This window comes from Anopheles cruzii, chromosome 3, assembly GCF_943734635.1.
Source record: "Anopheles cruzii chromosome 3, idAnoCruzAS_RS32_06, whole genome shotgun sequence".
NCBI lineage: Eukaryota > Metazoa > Arthropoda > Insecta > Diptera > Culicidae > Anopheles > Anopheles cruzii.
In genome coordinates, this window is record NC_069145.1 from 54,367,748 (window position 1) to 54,385,548 (window position 17,801).

The 17,801-nt window shown below is 48.1% G+C and overlaps 1 protein-coding gene across 1 annotated transcript; it reads left to right on the top strand.

Moving 5' to 3' along the window:
* Nucleotides 1-2,857: 2,857 nt before the first annotated feature.
* Nucleotides 2,858-3,808, top strand: LOC128273252 (uncharacterized). Its single transcript, XM_053011187.1, has one exon. It carries the CDS (start codon nucleotides 2,928-2,930, stop codon nucleotides 3,585-3,587), a length of 660 nt encoding a protein of 219 aa, XP_052867147.1. The 5' UTR covers nucleotides 2,858-2,927; the 3' UTR covers nucleotides 3,588-3,808.
* Nucleotides 3,809-17,801: the final 13,993 nt, after the last annotated feature.

Below are 17,801 nucleotides of genomic sequence, written 5' to 3' on the forward strand. Positions count from 1 at the left end.
CGGTGTGTGTGTGTGTGTGCGTGCGTTCACACCGCAAATCGGTCGTCCCGTTGGCAAATTGTACCGAGTTTCCTCGATTCACGCTCTACCTATTCCACATGCCACAATCGTTTTTCCGTTCGATTTTTCTAACATCACCGCGGCGGCGATGGCCCAGAGCCTGCCGGTCGATAAATTGCCGTCCCCGCCGTTCGGTTCCTCGGCTCCTGGGAAACCACGGGGCACGTTCGCAAGGACCGTGGGACAAGCGCCCGGACCGTGGGACGAAGGTGCACAATGGGTGCAATTGATGTAAATAACCACTTGATGCCGATTAGCAGTCGATGGTAGGAAAAGTTGCTCACTTATCTGTCCCTCGACGGGCGAGGCTGGGCTTCAAATGGGCGCGAAAAAAGCGCCCACGGAGATGGCCGAGCCCTGCGTGGTGATCCGGGATAGAAATGTCCCCGGTCTGGCTCATCGACGACGGACACCGAGCGCCTAGTCCGTCCGGTCTTGGACCGCACATCGCCAAAAGCCGTCTCCGGAGGGCACTCTAATCTCGCGAATCGTTTCGCCGCACCGCTGAAGGACTTGGCAGCTACAAAACAATTGAAAGCAAAATGTTGTCAACATGAAATGGAGATTACAAATGGCCTCCCGGGAGGGTGGAGGACTCGACGGACGGACGAACGGACTCGAACGCAAAAAGCACCAGAAGCACCACGGCAGGCCACTTCGAAGGCCAGTGGATGGCACTTGTAATGGTGCCAATTTTCAAAAGCCGTCGCTGTTACTTCGGTCGGTAAGGCTGTTGGAACGCTGCCATGTTCGGGACCCAGTGCGGTGCAGAGGTAATCGTTCACCAGCAATCAATAGAGATGTCCTGGTGCCGACGCCAAAGAACCAGGGCTACACGACGCATCGCTCTACGCAGGTCACAACCCACAATCGTCCTGCGGTGGTCTGCGAGACACGGTCTTCAGCCTCCGACGCTGCACGCTGTTCCGGAATGGTGATAAGACTTTTGTCGCTGCATGAAGCAGGTGGTCCGAGAGAATTAGAGTTTAGTGTTCGCATAATCCGGAGCGAATCGAACAGACGGGAACATGGATCTCGCTCCGACGCGCCAATGCAGCTGAGGTCACTAATCTTAAGGCATTTTCGATGTTTCCCTGGCGGAGTGTGGAAAGGGGAAACCGCGGGCGGGCGGGGAGATGCAGCTAGTTGGCAGCAACTGTTATTAATTGTACCACTGTTGGGCCGTTGTTGGCACATCCGAAACGTCGTCGAGACATGTGATGGGCAAACAACGAGGGCGCACCAGGCAAGAATCTGGATGCCAACGTCGGGATCTTGAAGATGAAGATGCCTTTTCGTTGTTGCAAATATTTCGAAACGGGTTACAGATATTAATTGGATTTTCTCACTTAAAATGACAATCGCTGGACAATACTGAACTCCGCGTGGTCTAAGCTTCTACTTCTACTAAAATGCAACAAAGTTTCTAACTGTTGGCTACTTTATAGGCGTGTTGCGAAGTGAAATTATAATTTCAAAGCTAACAGCACCCATTGGAATTCTACCTTGAATTGTAAGGGCAAGTCACCAGCGTCATTTAACTAGTTCTCGCGTGAGAAAGTCGAAAGCATGCTCATGAATTCGCGTCGCGTAACAAATCTGTAACTGAACCCCCGTAGACCTGACTAATTCGGGACGACTCGTTTAGAGAACCCCATTAAAATTGAAATTACTTTGCACCCCACCATTGAAGCGAGAAAAAACAGCTCAGAAACAGCTACCGGTTGTGGTATAAAAGTCGACAACGTCATTTCTTTCTCCAGAACTCCGACTCGAGACTCGAGGAACATTGGCGGACACTGTTTTCAAGATGCAGCCGCGTTTCGAGCATTTCGTTCCGTTGACAGCCGTCATCCTAGCGGTCGCATGTGTTGAAGGTTTCCCTCGTGCAGCATCACCGGCACCGGCCAAACCGGGGTGCTTTCTGGTGAAGAACGGTAACCGCTATCTCGATTACAGTACCTTCGTCAATGCCAACAACAATCTCCACCTGGCCGTCTTGCTGCCCAACCGAACGGAGTCAGCCGTGTGGAAGGTCTTACCCATTAGCGCACCCTCGTTCCGTCTATGCAACGCCCAAACAGGCCGATTCTTGATGGTGGACGAAGAAGATCTGTCATACGTCGCAGGCCGCAATCAGATGGCAGCGCTCCGACCGGAATCGTTCGTGTTTGCTCCATACTTCCCCAGCTATCCGAAGGACTGGGAAGAACTGATCACCAGCGTGCTTAAGTCGTACCAACTTTGCATCAATCCGGACGCAGAGTACAACAGTGACCCGTTGATCATAGCGTCTCCGAATAGAACGACCTTCACCGACCACTTCGACTGCAACTGGAGCTTCCAGTCGGTAAAGTGCCCCCGGCCGGACTATTGCTAATAGCGCGCCCCGATGACCCTGACGCAGTAGCGGTAATAAAAATCCAGATCTGTGGCACGATATCGGAAGCGTGTCAGTGCAAACTTGCACGGCTTGAATGCACTCACGGGAGGGGGGGCAGTTTTGTGTGCATATCACCGGAACCATTTCACTCTGGTCCCCCCCCGAGCCCCGGGCTCGTCTATTTGCCTACGATGATCATCATCTGCTCGCGCTCGCTGCTCATCACTTACCGCCGACACTTGCAATAACATCGCCGTGCTTCTCACCCCTTGGATCCACAGTTCTGTCGGCCAGCTTATCCACAACTTCATCGACAGTACTGTCCACCCGGTCCATATCAAAGCTAGTGGCGCAATCAGAACAGCATTCTATATAAAAGTGTGTCCACTTGCGTCGACCGCTCCATTTGAGCTTCACAGAAACAGAGAGAGAGAGTGTTCGCAGCAGCGAAGCCTTATAGTGCTCATCCTTACCCATCACTGCCATGATCGTGCCGTCAGGAGCCCGTGTGCTCAGTGTGCTGTGTATCTTGGCAGTGGTTGCTCCCGAAAGATTCACGTTCCTGCACGGCTGCCGGTCCGGTGGTTGTATCACGCAGCAAGGTTGTGTTCCACGGTACAGCCGTTCCAGTACGGCCCTTTACTGTCAACGGTGCGTCATCGAACGTTGTCAAACCCAAGTGGAGCGCGCGAGCCCGCGACAAGTCTGCTATCACATCACCTCACTGGCCAGTGGCCAACGGTTGGCCGCGGTGGAGAACTACGACCGACGGTTGCGCCAGCCGAGGTATGCCTCGGTCGTGGCCAGCGATCGGACCGATGTGCAGGGCCACGACAAGTGGCATCTGTTTGTGGGACCCTCCAACAACTACTACATTCGTAACTTCCGCACGGGCGAGTATCTGAGGGCGAACGACAACAACTTTGCGTACCTGGCGCAGGGTCGGCCGACAGATGAGAGCTTTCTCTTCAAACCTCGCCTTGTCCAGGGTGCCTGGACGTGTGTGCTGCTCCAGTCGGTCTGCTACGGTGGCTATCTGTACGGCGAGCGATACTCGGCCACCAGCAACTATGTGCTACTGACTCCAGATCTCCAGCGGTGCTACCAGGAAAGCCTGTGGAGCATTACCTCGGTATACTGTTGAGTGGTCACCGTTTTTGCGTCGCGCAACTTAATTGTGTTCAACAATCATGCAGCATTTAATTTCGAGACTTGTGGACCGTTCAGATATGAAACAGAATCGGTGAGCAAAGAACAAACTAAATTCATCACAGTGATTGCGATTAAAGCTGTTTGCAGTGAAAATAAACCAACGTCCTTGTTCGATGTTTCGTTTTTCGTTCGCTCTTCAATGTACAACCTGAAATCGGCTGACAATTGTCGTGGTCTGTTAAAAAAATATCGAAAACTTGTGTTTCCTTTTTACCAAATTATTTTATTTATTCATGAACATCTATTTTGTACCCTTCAAAGTAATCCACATTAGATTTTATAGACTTGTGCCAACGTTTTTTCCAATCCTCCAAACACTTCAAAAAATCATATTTTGTGACCTTTTTCAACTTCTTCTTCGAAGCCGTTGCCTTAATCGTAGCGTAGCTTCGTCTTTTCATGGGTCCCTGCAGTTTTGGAATGAAGAAAAAGTCGCAGGAGGTCAGATCTGGGGAATTTGGTGTCGTATTGCGTCTAACTAAGGAGTAATATTCCTTACTGACCGTTTTGCCCTAAGGCAAGAACTCATGATGCACCACGTCCCAGCAACCGAAGAAAACTGTAAAGCTGGGGCCACACGAAGCGTAAAACCGAGCGTAAAAGCAATTTGTAATGCCAAATCGTTTGCGCTTATGTCAAAAAGTTTAGGCCTCCATCGAGACGTAAAAACAAGCGTAAGACCGAGTGTCAACACTGTTTGCAAAGGGTTTGTTTACAAACAGAGAATAATGTAAGTTCTTATTTGCTGGTACAGCAACAAAATCTAAAACAGCAGAAAAAATTATTCAGAAATCAACTTACCCCTTCGATTTCTATTTTCTCAAGTCAAAAACACGAATGAAAACACGTTTGACATTTCAGTATAAACTTTTTTATATTTTAAGCCTGCCACACGAAGCATAAATGATTTGGCATTAATAATTTTTTTAATGCTCGGTTTTATGCTTCGTGTGGCCGCATCTTAATACTTGTGTCGCGATACTTTTTGAACAGACCTCGTAATTTAGCGTTCGAGCACATAAAAACTACAAATCAAAGGCTCTTCTCGATGAATAAGAATCATTTGAAATTTGTAAAAAATTACCACTTTTCTTATAGAACATACTAGAATAATTCCAAACTAGTTCCTGATGTTGGGCTTATGTAAATGGCATCCGGACAGGAATTCATTAGCAACCACCCGTGGTGTCCCGTGCTCCAACATTGCGACGTTCCCTCGTCAGGCCTGGCGTGTTGCCAAAACCGGTAAAAAAGACAATTTGTTCCGCCCCGTCACACTGCTCAGAAGTCAATTAAAAGAAGCCTAACGATTCTTGTTTTGCCGCCCCTAAGCTGCAGAACTAGAACTTACCCCAAAGTGCCAGCCAAGCCCGCCGAAAAGGGGCCAGCCATTTTCGCGACACGTAAAAGGGCTTTAGCTGCCAGCCGCTTTCTAGCCGTCCCGTTCCAGGCAGCTTCCGAAAGCCTCAGCATCACAGCGAACTGACCCCAAAAAGGGGCATTCTGGCCAGCGGCAAAGGGAAATAACCCGGAGGTCCTTTTCTCGTTCGACGCCGAAAAAAATGCACGCCGAAATCACACCGAAACCCAGCGTAGCGTAAAAATCTCATTTTATGCAACGATGATGCAACACCGTAGCGAGCGACGTGTTTTTTTCCTGTTGCAATTCGATGTCCCAGTGCCCCGGCCGGGCCATTTCAGATCGCTTTAATGCGTCTTCTGCAACTACGGTGTCCAACTTCTTGCCCTCGGTAGGACTAGGAAAGGTCCCAGCGTCCTCTAGGAGAGCGCCCAAGATGTGACACGTAAATTCATAACGAGTATTTCGGAGGCACAAAAAAAGGGGGTCACAATGAAAATGAAAACACAAAAACACACCCCGAAAACAGTGCGCCCTGGAAATGACGGAGACTGGAAACTAATTAAATTTGTGCAAAACTTTCCGCTTCCTTTGCAACCCCTTTGGCCTCCGCCATTAGCTCCGTTTAGGGGAGAGAACGCGTGTGTTGTTCGCGTCTTCCCGAGGCTGCTTCCGTTACTTGCTGCACCGTTCGGGGACTTTTGTTAAGAAACACTAGCTCACCGTTCGAGTGAAGCCGGGAGCCGGATGCAACGAACGAACCGGCGAACCAATTCGGCCCTCGACCGGCGACCGGGGACCGGACATAAATTAGAGCGAAAAAGTGGACTTTGTTATGGACCCAATTACAGCGCGTTTTTGGCAATGCATTGCCGGGCAGATGCTCCGCTGCCGTAGCTTCCCGGACCTTTGAGGGACGGCGTAAAAAAATGCAATTTTCGAATCAAGAAGCGTGGCGCTGAGGAATGTCGGGAGGCTGGGCTGTAACCGAAAGCGAAAGAAGATTGAACCTAGGAGCGGCTAGTTCAAGCCGCTATTTGTTTTTCTTTTTTCCCAAGCATCCTTGCACAATGTTGCACGGACTTGGAGGACCCGACCGGCCCCGGGTCCGATTATGCAAACTCGAAAATCTTGTCTCCGTCGACGAGTTCGAGCCGGCCAGAGCATAGTGCTTCAATCTTTCTCGCTCGCACCCCCTTTGAAGAATCGGGGGCATCATTGGCATTTCGCTGCCAACGCGGCACTTGCAGGACGTTTGTTGCTCCTAATCCCCTTCGGTGTGTGAATCGCACGGGAAACAACACAATCTGCCATCCCGTCGGAGCGCAACGCGGATTGCTCGGAAAAGGAGCTTCGCCAGCCAGCGCCGGAGCCGGATGATAATGAATACACATTTCCGGACGCACAATTCCAGTGCAAATCACTGTGGAAAGACGGCTCCAAGACTGAGACTACCAAGTGTCCGGGCCGGGCCGGGACACACAAACACCAAGCTCAGGCCAGCGCCCCACAAGATCCATCCTTTCTCGTCGCACGGTGCGCGGCCAACCTGAAGCGGACGATTCGAGAAGAAGCTTCGAGAAAAACGAAGATAAACACATTCCCGGATTGTGTTTGCAGCGGAAAATAGCGGAGCTGGCAGGAATGGCAACAACATTGTGACACGCTGCACGGTCGCTGTGTTTCGAATGGGAGTCTCCGGCGGCCGCTGTCTTTGCCAACACGAGCTCGAACAAAGCCTCCGCGTGCACTATGATATCATGTTGAAGCCAAAGACCGACCAATGACCGACTTCGGCAAGGATTTGTTTGCGAGAAGCATACATTTAACACTAGCACAGGGCAACATAATAATGCGCTCTTCACAGACGCATAATTCTCGAAAATAATTCCTCAAAAAATAGGGAGGAAATATTGTTCCCAATGCTGGGCTTTGTTTCAGTGACAGTGAAGAAACAAATGCTGACAACGTGGACAGTCGGCTGGCAGCATTCTTCCTCTGTGTCAAACATCAAACATTCTAGCGTCTCTCTCCTTGGGGACAACACAATCAGCCACCGCTACCACCACCGGGACCTACTCCCGGGCCACCCGTTGCCCGTTGCCCGTTTTCCATTTCCAATTTCAGGAAAATGCACATAATTACGACATTCATTGGCCGTTCATCGTCGCGTTTCGCTCGCCTGCATCGTGCACCGTTTAAAAGTGCCGTCGGTCGGTCGGTCGGTCGGGTTTTGTCCACTTTGTTTGCCCTTTTGTTCTGCTGCTGGGGGAATGTGTTTAGATCGAGGAATTTTACGCTCCAGCAATCGCAGGCGGCCGCGGCAGCGATGAGACAATTGGGAGAAATTAAAGAACGGTTTGTGCTCTAATTGCCCGTGCTTTAAGCTAAACGAGTTTTCCACGGGTGTATCGTCGACGGCATTCCACGGTGGTAGGAAAGGAAAGTGTGCTTCAAAGTGTTTTATTCTAAACTAGCAGTTCCCGGCGCGCGTCGCTGCGCCTCATTTCATCCTTCTTTCTCGATTGGGAGGCGTTTCATAGACTTCTTGGTGACGTATCCGATCCTTTTCACTTCCCGTTACTCCTCCTTTTCAGACGATCGGGCTTCCCGGTAGCGTATTCGTTCAGTTTCCCGTCCCACCTTACGTTACTCCTTCGTTTCCCGGTGCCGTATCCGATCAGCTTCCGTTTTCGCTTCCCGTTGGATACATGTCAAAACTCGCACAACCTGAGTTTGGCTCAAATTGCTTGAAAATTATCCGAACTTTGCTAACATTAACCCAGATTTTGTATGGGAGCCCCCCTTTGTAAAGGAGGGAGGGGTTTGAAACCTTCACCACAACATTTCGCCTTCCCCAAAACTCCCATCTGCCGAATTTTGTTCGATTTGCTCGAAAACAACCCGAATTATGCTGATTTTTATGTTACGTTTGTATGGGAGCCCCCCCTCCCCGGAGGCGTGGGAGGGTCAAACTTTCCTATTCACAATCCGGGGTCACAAAACTACGCTGTGCAAAATTTCATGCGGATTGGTTCAGTAGTTTTGGAGAAAATGCGGCACACACAGACAAACAACCATTTTTATATATTAGGTAGTCTAAAAAAAAATCCATTATTTTCACGGTAGATGCCTTTAGTGATCGATATCTCGTGAAGTATCAATCGTACAGTTTCAAGTTTAGGCTCGTTTTAAAGCTGATACTTTACACTTCAAAAAATGCTTTCACTGTTTATTGTTTGTTCTATTCGTTTGTGAGTTACAGGGTGTTAACAATGGAAGTCACTATAGAGAAAATACGGTACATTTTACAATTTTTCATTGAAAAAGGCGAAAATTCAAGCTAGACCGCTGAAATTTTGCATGTTGCTTATGATCCCGATAGTGTAACAGCTAGTTGTGATCAATTTTGGTTTCGTTGACCCGTTTAAGTTATTTTCGATGATGAAGATGCTCCTCGCACAGGCAGACACGTCATCGAAAATGTCGATAAAATCACAGAAATAAACAAAGTTGGTCAGCATGTTAGTAGTCAGAGCATCGGCCAGGAGCTAAAGATTAACCATCAGACAGTTTTAAGCCATTTGGGCAAAGCTGGATCCACAAAGAAGCTCAATGTTTGGGCGCTACCATATTTACACCTAAAAACATGATGGCGCGAATTTCCATTTGCGCAATTTTGGCCAAACGGAATGAAATCGAACCATTTTTTATACGGATCGGTACTGGAGATGCGAAATGGGATACATACGACAATACTGTGTGAAAATGATCGTGGTCTAAGCGTGGTGAAGCATCTTAACCAGTGTTCAAACCAGGACTCTTGCTTAGAAAGGTTTTATTGGGTATATGGTGGGACTTGAAAGGAACCGTTTATTATGAGTCGTTTCCGTGTAGCTAAACAATAAATTAAGATCTTTTCTGTCAATAATTGCACCGTTCGAAGCTAGCAATTGACCAGAAACGACCAGAATCGGCCAACGGAAGAGGTTTTTTGTTCCACCAGGACAACGAAATGATACACAGCTTTTTAGTGACCCCTCAGAAAGTCCAGGAGCTTGGTTGGGAAGTTTTAATGCATCCACCGTATAGTCCGGACCTTACACTAAGCGATTGACACCTTTTTCGCGCATTACAAAATTTCCCGAGTGATGAAAAACTGAGATCAAAAAAGGATTGTGAAAATGGATTGTTCGAGTTTTTCGCCAATAACAACTAACCCTTCTACAAGAGAGGCATTATGAAGGTATTTTTAAAAAAACAACAAATTTTCCAACAAAACGGTGCATATTTGACGAAAATCGAACAATTGAAACCGTATTAAAAACAGTTTTGAAGTACACGCAAAAATAATGGATTTCTTTTTAGACTACCTAATATATAGATATCCCAACAAAGTGTACCATGGCGCGTCCTTTGCGTGAATCTTTTGGGAGCCGCGATACACCCATGCTTCCCAACTGCCAAAATATGCCGCGGCCGTGACATCGTTATCAGCGGAGCGTTCGAAACATTTTAAGGGAGCTGAAGAAAACCATTACTCAAAAGATACATTACCAGCACACCTTGGCCATATGGCCATCGCTCAGTCACCGTGCGGTCGGTCGCACTTCCGATGCGCATCATCGGACCGAAATCTCGCGTCGCGAGCTCTTCACGAGCACGTCACATAAATCAATGCTACGCGGGCCACCCGTAAACGCTGTCAAATTAAGAGAAATAACGATATTTATGGCGCTCTCGAAGCGGTCGCCAGTGTCACTTCCGATAAGGGGCTTCCTTCAGCGGGGCGACCTCCTTTTTTGTCTAATTTATATTTCTGGCCTCGCGAAAGGCTCCAAATCTGCGCGTCCGGCGAGCTGCTGCTGGAAACGCACTGAGTTCGCGACACACCAGCACCGCCCTCGAGTGAAGGGCATCAATTTTCATGCTGTAAACATAGGCACGCCGGAGCATAGGCCGGTCGCGATGGGTCGCAGAAGTGGGTTGGCGCCCATCGTTGCTTGAAACTCAAACTCGAAACGTAACGCACACTTCAAATCCGGAACAACCCGAGTCCGGGCCCCGATTTCGATGTTAGCCGCGGCGCGGTAGTCGTGCGAATAATTTATCGTCAAACGCTATGAGTGAATTCGCAACAAATGACTCCATTCGTGGACTTTCGGGCTGGCAGAATCCTCTCCAACATTTGTGGCTTGCCCCGGCTCGAAGAGGCGAGTGTCTGTGGCTGAAGCCGAAGCATGCAAGCGCCAAATTAGGAACCACTTCGCTGTAATTGTACGACTTTGCACACGGAAACGTTGCTTGGGAAAAAAGCGAGTCCTGCGAAGTTAATTGTCTGCTTCCGTGCCGTTCATCGTGGAAATTACATTTAACGCGGTGCCTTTGGTGCAGTGCAGTAGGTAGTAGGTAGGTGGTGGTGCAGTAGGTTGCTTTGAATGCAGTTTTAGTGTCGTGTAGCTCGTTGCGAGTCACTTTGAATTGTTATTAAATTACCTTAAACAATCACTCATCAATGGAATGGAATATACAGCTCGTATGTGTCACCTACACACACTGTTCGAGATGTCTGGAACCCTGCGGGGCAAGAAATTCATCTGCACTTGTTCAAATACTTTACAGAGGCTGCATAAGTATACTGGGTTTATAAAATATTCCAATCGAACACGTCAGTGTTGAGTGCGACATGCTGATAAAGCTCAGCCTATCTTAGGTTGCTCATTAAATTCGGAGCCTCGACTTATCGTTTTTCTTAAAATACACATTTTTATAGTTTGAAATACACTTTATTATTCAGTATAGCCTCCCTGAACATCAATGCACTTGATCTAACGAGACTTCAATTTAAGAATTCCATTCCCTGAAGTGAGAATCTGGAAGGGCTTCCAAATACGCTTTCGCAGCTGTTATGACGTCATCATTTGATGGAAAACGCTTTCCGGACATGAACTGTTTTGGGTCTGAAAACAGATGGAACAGGTGGATACTCCAACAATTCAAACTTGAATTCATGGACTTTTGCCATTTTCAAAATGCTCTTGTGACATAGTGCGTTGCCCTGATGAAAGAGGATGTTTTTCTTCTGCAAACCGGGTCTTTTTTCACAAATTTTCTCTTTCAGCTGGTCTAAAAGGATACAACAATAATCAAAAGGTATCGGTTTGCAAGTAATCCGCTAATAAAATTCCAATCGCATTCCGAAAACTGAAGCTAGTTCCTTTTTGGGCAATTTCTGGACGAACTCGTTTCGGAACCATAGAAAAAGGTTCACACCACTCCTTAACCTCTTGTTTCGATCAGGATCACGTTGATAGACACAAGTCTCATCCATAGTGATGATTCGATGCACAAAATTCACTTTATCGTATCAAAAATGCTTTAAGAAAGATGCATTCGTTATCAAGAAAGATGCATTCGAATACGTTTTTAGCAAATGCGGTACGCATTCTGCACACAGTTTTCTGAAACCTAATATTTCACCCAAAATATTGGTTATACTGCTTAATGAGATGGCTAGGCCCTATACTAAGTCCCTTTCAGTGATTCGACGATTTTCCAATACAACATCAATTTATTTATTCTATGTATTTATTCTACAATTTTCGGTGTTCTGTCTGTTTTTTGACATTTTTGACATGGATCGTCTTGAAGGCATCGGAGTAGCCACGTTTAATCTCAGAAACCCCCTTTTAATACCCTAATGGAAGGCGAAGAGTCCTTGTACTCTTTCAACATAATTAATTCATAAGTTCATAATTTTCCTTTGCTTTTTAACTTTTAAAAAATCACTGCACGATACTTAATTTTTTTCATTGTAAAAAAAGACATGTCAATACTTGTCATGGCTTGTAAAAAAAATTAACTTCACAATGAACCTTCACATACGTTCATATGAAGAGTGTACCAATATAACAAAAAAAAAGCTCGTACCAGCGCCCTCTGTTATCGAGGCTCCGAAAGTAATGAGCAGCCTAGTACAATGCTGTTCTGCTTTTAGTGTTATAACTAATGGATTTAAAACCTCGCATAGCAGTTGGAATGCTAACACTTGAAGACTTTCTCACACTAACGAGACAGTTCCCATACATTTGACCTTACCGAGAAGTTTCTGGAACTCTCAATCGCGATAAGAACCAATCTTACAGCCAGTTACAGCCAAACAGGTTACAGCATTCCGTGCCAGCCGTCGGTCGGGCTAGTTGCCGGTTCCTGGTACTACAGGCGTCGGTCCCGAAATCTTCCGAAAGTATCCAATGTCTTCGAAATAAATTACCATGCTTAACGGACACGAGAAACGTGCCGCACCGGAACGATGCTGTCAGAAAGATAAACCGACGATCCAGACACACGTCGTGCTCCGACCTCCGACTCTAATTTGTGCAAATCGATTTAGCACCCCGACTGGACGGAAGTCGATATTTCTCGCACCCAGCCACGGAGAACCTGGCCACGCCTGGCCTGGCAGGGCATGGTCAAGTGGCCGGCCGGAGACCTGGCCCGGTATGAGTGTCCCTGTCCGACGTGTCCAACGCTGGACGGACTCGGAGTTATCGCAGTCGGACCACAGTTCGCTGTTCAACATATCGAAAGGACAAACGGCACTGGTTATTGCATTTGAATCACTTGCCCCATCCGCGGGTTCTACGAACCGACCCGCCAGCCAGCCAGCCAGACCTCCGACCCTGGGCGGTACTTTTTCATCCAAGAACAGGAATCTTTGCCCGTGCAGGACATATTTTCAGCCCTCCACTCCACAGCTTGAACTACTTGCGTTCGCAGTCCCAGGTTCACCGTCCAATCACTGTCCGTCGCCCCTTGTCTAATGCCCCGCGTTGGAATGCCGGCGGCCGAATCGAATCGGTTCCCACCGATGCTGCTTTTATATTCCACTCAGGTCCTGATTGAGACTAAAGTGATTCTCATTTGGAGCAAATAAAATTTCGCTTTGTTACCAATCCGCTTCGAGTCCCGGGCCGGTGTTCGCGGACTTGCACACACCTTCCCGCCCAGCGTCTACGGAAGATTCAGCGATTCCCCCCCCCCCCCCAAACCCGCGCCGTGAAAGAAGTGCTTGAGTCTGATTTTTCCTATCGATTGCCCACCGCCGCCACCGCCACCGCCCGACCGCCAGGCCGACCGAAAGTGAAAATCGGAAAAATCGCTCTCCAATTCCGGACCAACCGGAGCAACCAGCATTCGGCGCGAAATTTAAATTGTAAAATCTTGAAAATATAATTTGCATATTTTATGGGCGCGATATTTATTCAAATTGAACTTTAAAAGATTATGTAGCCTGGCGCGGGCGAAAAGTGGTTTAGTTCTCCGCCCAGGACAGGACGCAGCAGGCTGGCTAAGGGGAAGCTTTCCCGGCCATTGGCGCCCACCCAGACTCCGGGAGAAAAAAGTCCCAAAAAGCCACCAAAAACAAGATTATGTTAGTCCCATCCCCGGGTCCGCATGACAAAACCTCCCGCGAGGGCCGAACGCAGAAATCACGCCAAGAAGTTCCGGATGGCTCGGAAGCGATTCGCCTGCAAATTGAGCCCATTTATTTGGGAGGTGCGCTTCTTGTGCTGGTCCACTGCACGGCCACGAGCTGAGATTCAAATTGTTTGCGAGACGGCTTGATCGTTACATTAATCATTCGATCATTAGGATTTGTCAAGCATTAGCAGGCTCCTGCAACGCCAACGGGAGTGCGCCTAGAGCGCGCATTCTCTAGAAGTTGAAGCAACAAGCGCAAAAGAACGGGCCAAACGATTAAAGTTAAGATGCGGCCGTCCTGCGAAAGTCACCTCCAGGAAGGAAGTCCTTCGCCCCGCCGCCATTATCCTTGTCCGTAGAGTGGTGCTAAGCGCGGCCTTTAATTCGTCGACTCAAAACCGGCAAACGATGTGGAATGGAAAGTTACCAAAATCGCCACAAATACTTCGTCGGTGGACTTCGTGGGTCTTTGTTTCGCTTCTGGGCCACCTCCTTTTCTGATTGTATCACACCAACACCAACAAGCAAACATGTCGGTCCCTTGGCCGACGCATTGTTGGGCAGGACATTCCGGCGTTTTGTTGGACGACGCAACTTTCGGATCCCGGTTTCGGTGCCAACTGAACCGTAAACAAACAAGACTACGCACCCCGAGCGGTCCGAAGGTCCGAAGATCCGGACGGTGGCCGGAACAGTTCCCGGCCGGTCACGTACCCGGCCGTCGACCAGCGAAAGTTTGCGGGTGAAACCGCAACGACCCTTACCGCCTGCAGGATTACGGAATACCTACGGCGAGTCAAAAGGAAAAACTTGTCCGAGTTTCGGGGCAGGGAAATTCGAAACCCCCTTCCGAACGGGGTCGGGAAACTTTCGGCTTTCGAAACTATTATTACCTCCAAAGACCACCACCTCAAAACCAGGGGACCCCGTTGCCGGACCTTAACGAGCGGGCCAAGGCGCTGAGATTTTTGCGAAGGGACTGTTTTGGGCCAGCAGCTCCGACTTGGCACCTCGTTGGCCGCACCCTGCGCCTTATCACCGACAAGGCGTTTATCACACGAACCGATCGCAACATCGTCGTCGTTGGGATCATCATCTTCTAGGTGGCCGGTTTCGGAGTAAAATTTTACTATTATTATGGGCAGCGCATCAGACAGCAATGAACGACGATCGCACAGGACATCGTGTTCCGATTATCAGCTCCAAACGATTACGCTAGACCAAATCCGTGCACATAATTTAACCGAACGTACGCGCGTACTGTGAGCTGCATGGCGTTTGCAATGGAAACATAAAACTGCATTGGGTGGTGCAAGGGAAGGTTGCGAGGGACACCTCGGAGCCCACCTCGCCATCTGAAGGTGCCCAGAAACACAAAGTCTTTGTCCTTTTTCGGTCAAATCCGTACAATTTGCTGCAAGATAAAGTTTTTGCGGGCCGTCGCCTCCCGAGGCTGGCCGTCTTCGGGGTGGTGGTAGTGGTGGTGGAGTCGACCACGCTTTCAGGTAGACGACCTAGTGCTTGGCACACCTTGGCACACGTTCGGCCATTGGAAAGTATCCTCGGTTTGGCACGTTTCACCTTCGGCTCCGGGTGAAAGTGCGACTAAAACGGATTACCCAAGCCAAGGGGGGTGGCCAAGGTGTTACCCGGGGTGGGGGCTAGATACAGCAACAACGCCCGGTCTGGTGGTGGTGGTGGTGGCTGAGAGTGTCCCGAGCAACTAAAACTTTTGCTCCGGAATGAAATTGTGCAGAAAAGTACCGGCCAAAGCTCACCCAAATCCCAATTCGCTAAATCAGAAAATCCGGCTGCAAACAAACAAAGCAATAAAGGGCTAAAAAGATGTAACACCCGCTCACACAGGCTCACCTTCTTCTTCTTCTTCGCAGCTCGTGTCCAGCTTCTGGGGATCGATCGAAATCCTGGAAGCCGATTTGGAGCCGAGGGAGCGCTTCGCTGCGAAAGCCAACATGCTGGCGCCCGGTTGGCATCAACATCCCGACAGCCGCAACCGCTCCTAGACCGGCACGAGAGGGGTCGCGGGAGGTGCTTAAATACTTGTGCAACAATGTTTCGTACCAATGGGGGGGGTGGTTCGGGTGCAACCACCGCACCGAGCGGCATAACAATCAGAGAGCCTCGAAGTTCAATACCAAGCAGCAGCAGCTCGGACTGGCCGGAGTTTTTCCACTACCCCGTGTCCCGGCGTCATTTGCTACCCCGGGAATACTAATGCTGCTGCAGCATCGACGTGCGAAGTTCGGCGAGTTACATGCTAGGGGCACGGTTCGATTCCAGCACCCCAACAACCACCAAACCTCCCATTTCAGGACGCAATGTTGGGCACGGAACACACGTACTGAGAGACCGTCGCACTTAACACATCGCCTCGTGCCGGGCCGGCGTGTACTACTTCGCTACTAATTGCAAACCCGTTCGCAAGTAGTTTGCTTGTTTGAGGGTTTTTTCTTTGTGTGTAAAAAGAAGTATTTAATGGTATGTTGAACATGCTGTTCCTACTTGCAATAAAACCATTACACCGTCTTGCAATTAGAGTGACCGTTCTGCACATCTTTCTGTTATGGAATTAACCCTGAGCGACAATCGGGCTTACACTTCATAAAATAATATGCAGTAGCCCAAAAACTAATAAAATACTTCCCACTTCATAAAATAATATGCAGTAGCCCAAAAACTAATACAGAAAGCAATCGGTGGCCACATAATCATAATGACTTCACCGTTTAGTACCGTGTGGTACACCATCACCTGGATCTTTTTGCAATGTCTTTACAATGCTCGTGTAGCAACTTGGAATTTTGTTTTGTTGATTAGTTGAGAAACTTCAACATATCAGGTAGGGGTAAAAGAAATCCATTCCTTACTCTCTCGTTAGATGGCTTTAGTAATCGTTATGGACGGCCTGGAAGGCCTGGAAGGTTCTACCGCGTATTTAAAACTTGGAACACTGAATTCAGATCTCAACTATCAACAATTGAACCGCTTGAAGCTAGCGATTGTCCAGAAAAGACCAAAATTAGCCAACAGAAGGGGTGCTGTGTTCCATCAGGACATCGCAAGGCTACTGCAACGTCTGTAGTGACTTGCCAGCAGCTCCGGGAGATTTGTTGTGAAGTTTTAATGCATCCACCATATCAGCTAGACCTTGCACTGTGCGATTACCACCGTTTTCTCACATTGCAAAACTTCCTGAGTGATAAGAATTTGAGATACAGAGAAGATTGTGAAAATCGATTAAGGGTTTTTTTCCCATCGATCACTTGTGTTTTTCCGCAACCTTACTGCCAAGAACCAAGATTTCTGTGACGCAGGCATTGCGAATCTAGCTTTAAAATGGCAACAAATTATACAGCAAAAAGATCCATGTTTGACCCAGCTCGGACAAGCCGAAAAATGGATGATGCCGCCAGACCAAAATCCGGCCCATACAGTCTCTCATTATGGGTGCATTGGTTTCTGTTGCACGACGTGTGGATTTTCTGAGTCCCAAATACGTCAATTCTCCTTGTTACCATAACCACCGAAGTGGGCTTGAATAAAATTAGCTTTTCACATTTCGTACAGTTTGAGTTGAAGACTCACCATTTTGGAAATAAGTTTTTAATATTTTCCAATTTTCTGCAAGTGTATAACGTCCCATTTCCTAGCTGTCAAAGTTTGTACTAAATTTTTACAATTTCCAGAATGAAATGCGACGTTTTAACAGTGAAGCAATCGGTAGTTTTATATCCAAATATTTGATGGATCACTGGACCTCAATCTCATTCCGATTGTTCTACCAGGAATATACACGTTTTCGTCGTGCATTTGTTCAGAAAACCACGTCCTAACGTCTTCTCAATTGTAATGTTACTAGGTGAGCAGTGATGGTAAATTTGCTGCTATTTTATGGGAAAACTTGATTCCAGTTCTATTACAAATTGTGCAAATACAAAACATAAAATACAAAATAGAATAAAATACACCCTCAAAGTTTTAAGATTCTCATTACAATAGCAGCTCATTCTGATCCCGACGGCCGGACAGATCAGACGCGCTGACGCTGTGTCTGTCGAGGCCCTGCTTAGTGCGTGGTGTGTGTTGCAATCGTGTCTCCCCAGAAAACCGCGTGGCGAGTGTAGACCGTGACGTTTGTGACCCCTGTCTTGCAGCAAAAATCACCCGTGAATTTGTTGCACAGTATTCGGTGTTTCAGTGTTTTTGAGAGTGTTATTCGTTTCCCCCTGAGCGAGATCGGTGCCGTGGTGCAATAACCGTGTCAAGGCCACCGATCATCCT

Coding starts and splice junctions, on each gene's coding strand:
- LOC128273252 (XM_053011187.1), top strand. CDS start 2,928: ATGATCGTGCCGTCAGGAGCCCGTGTGCTCAGTGTGCTGTGTATCTTG.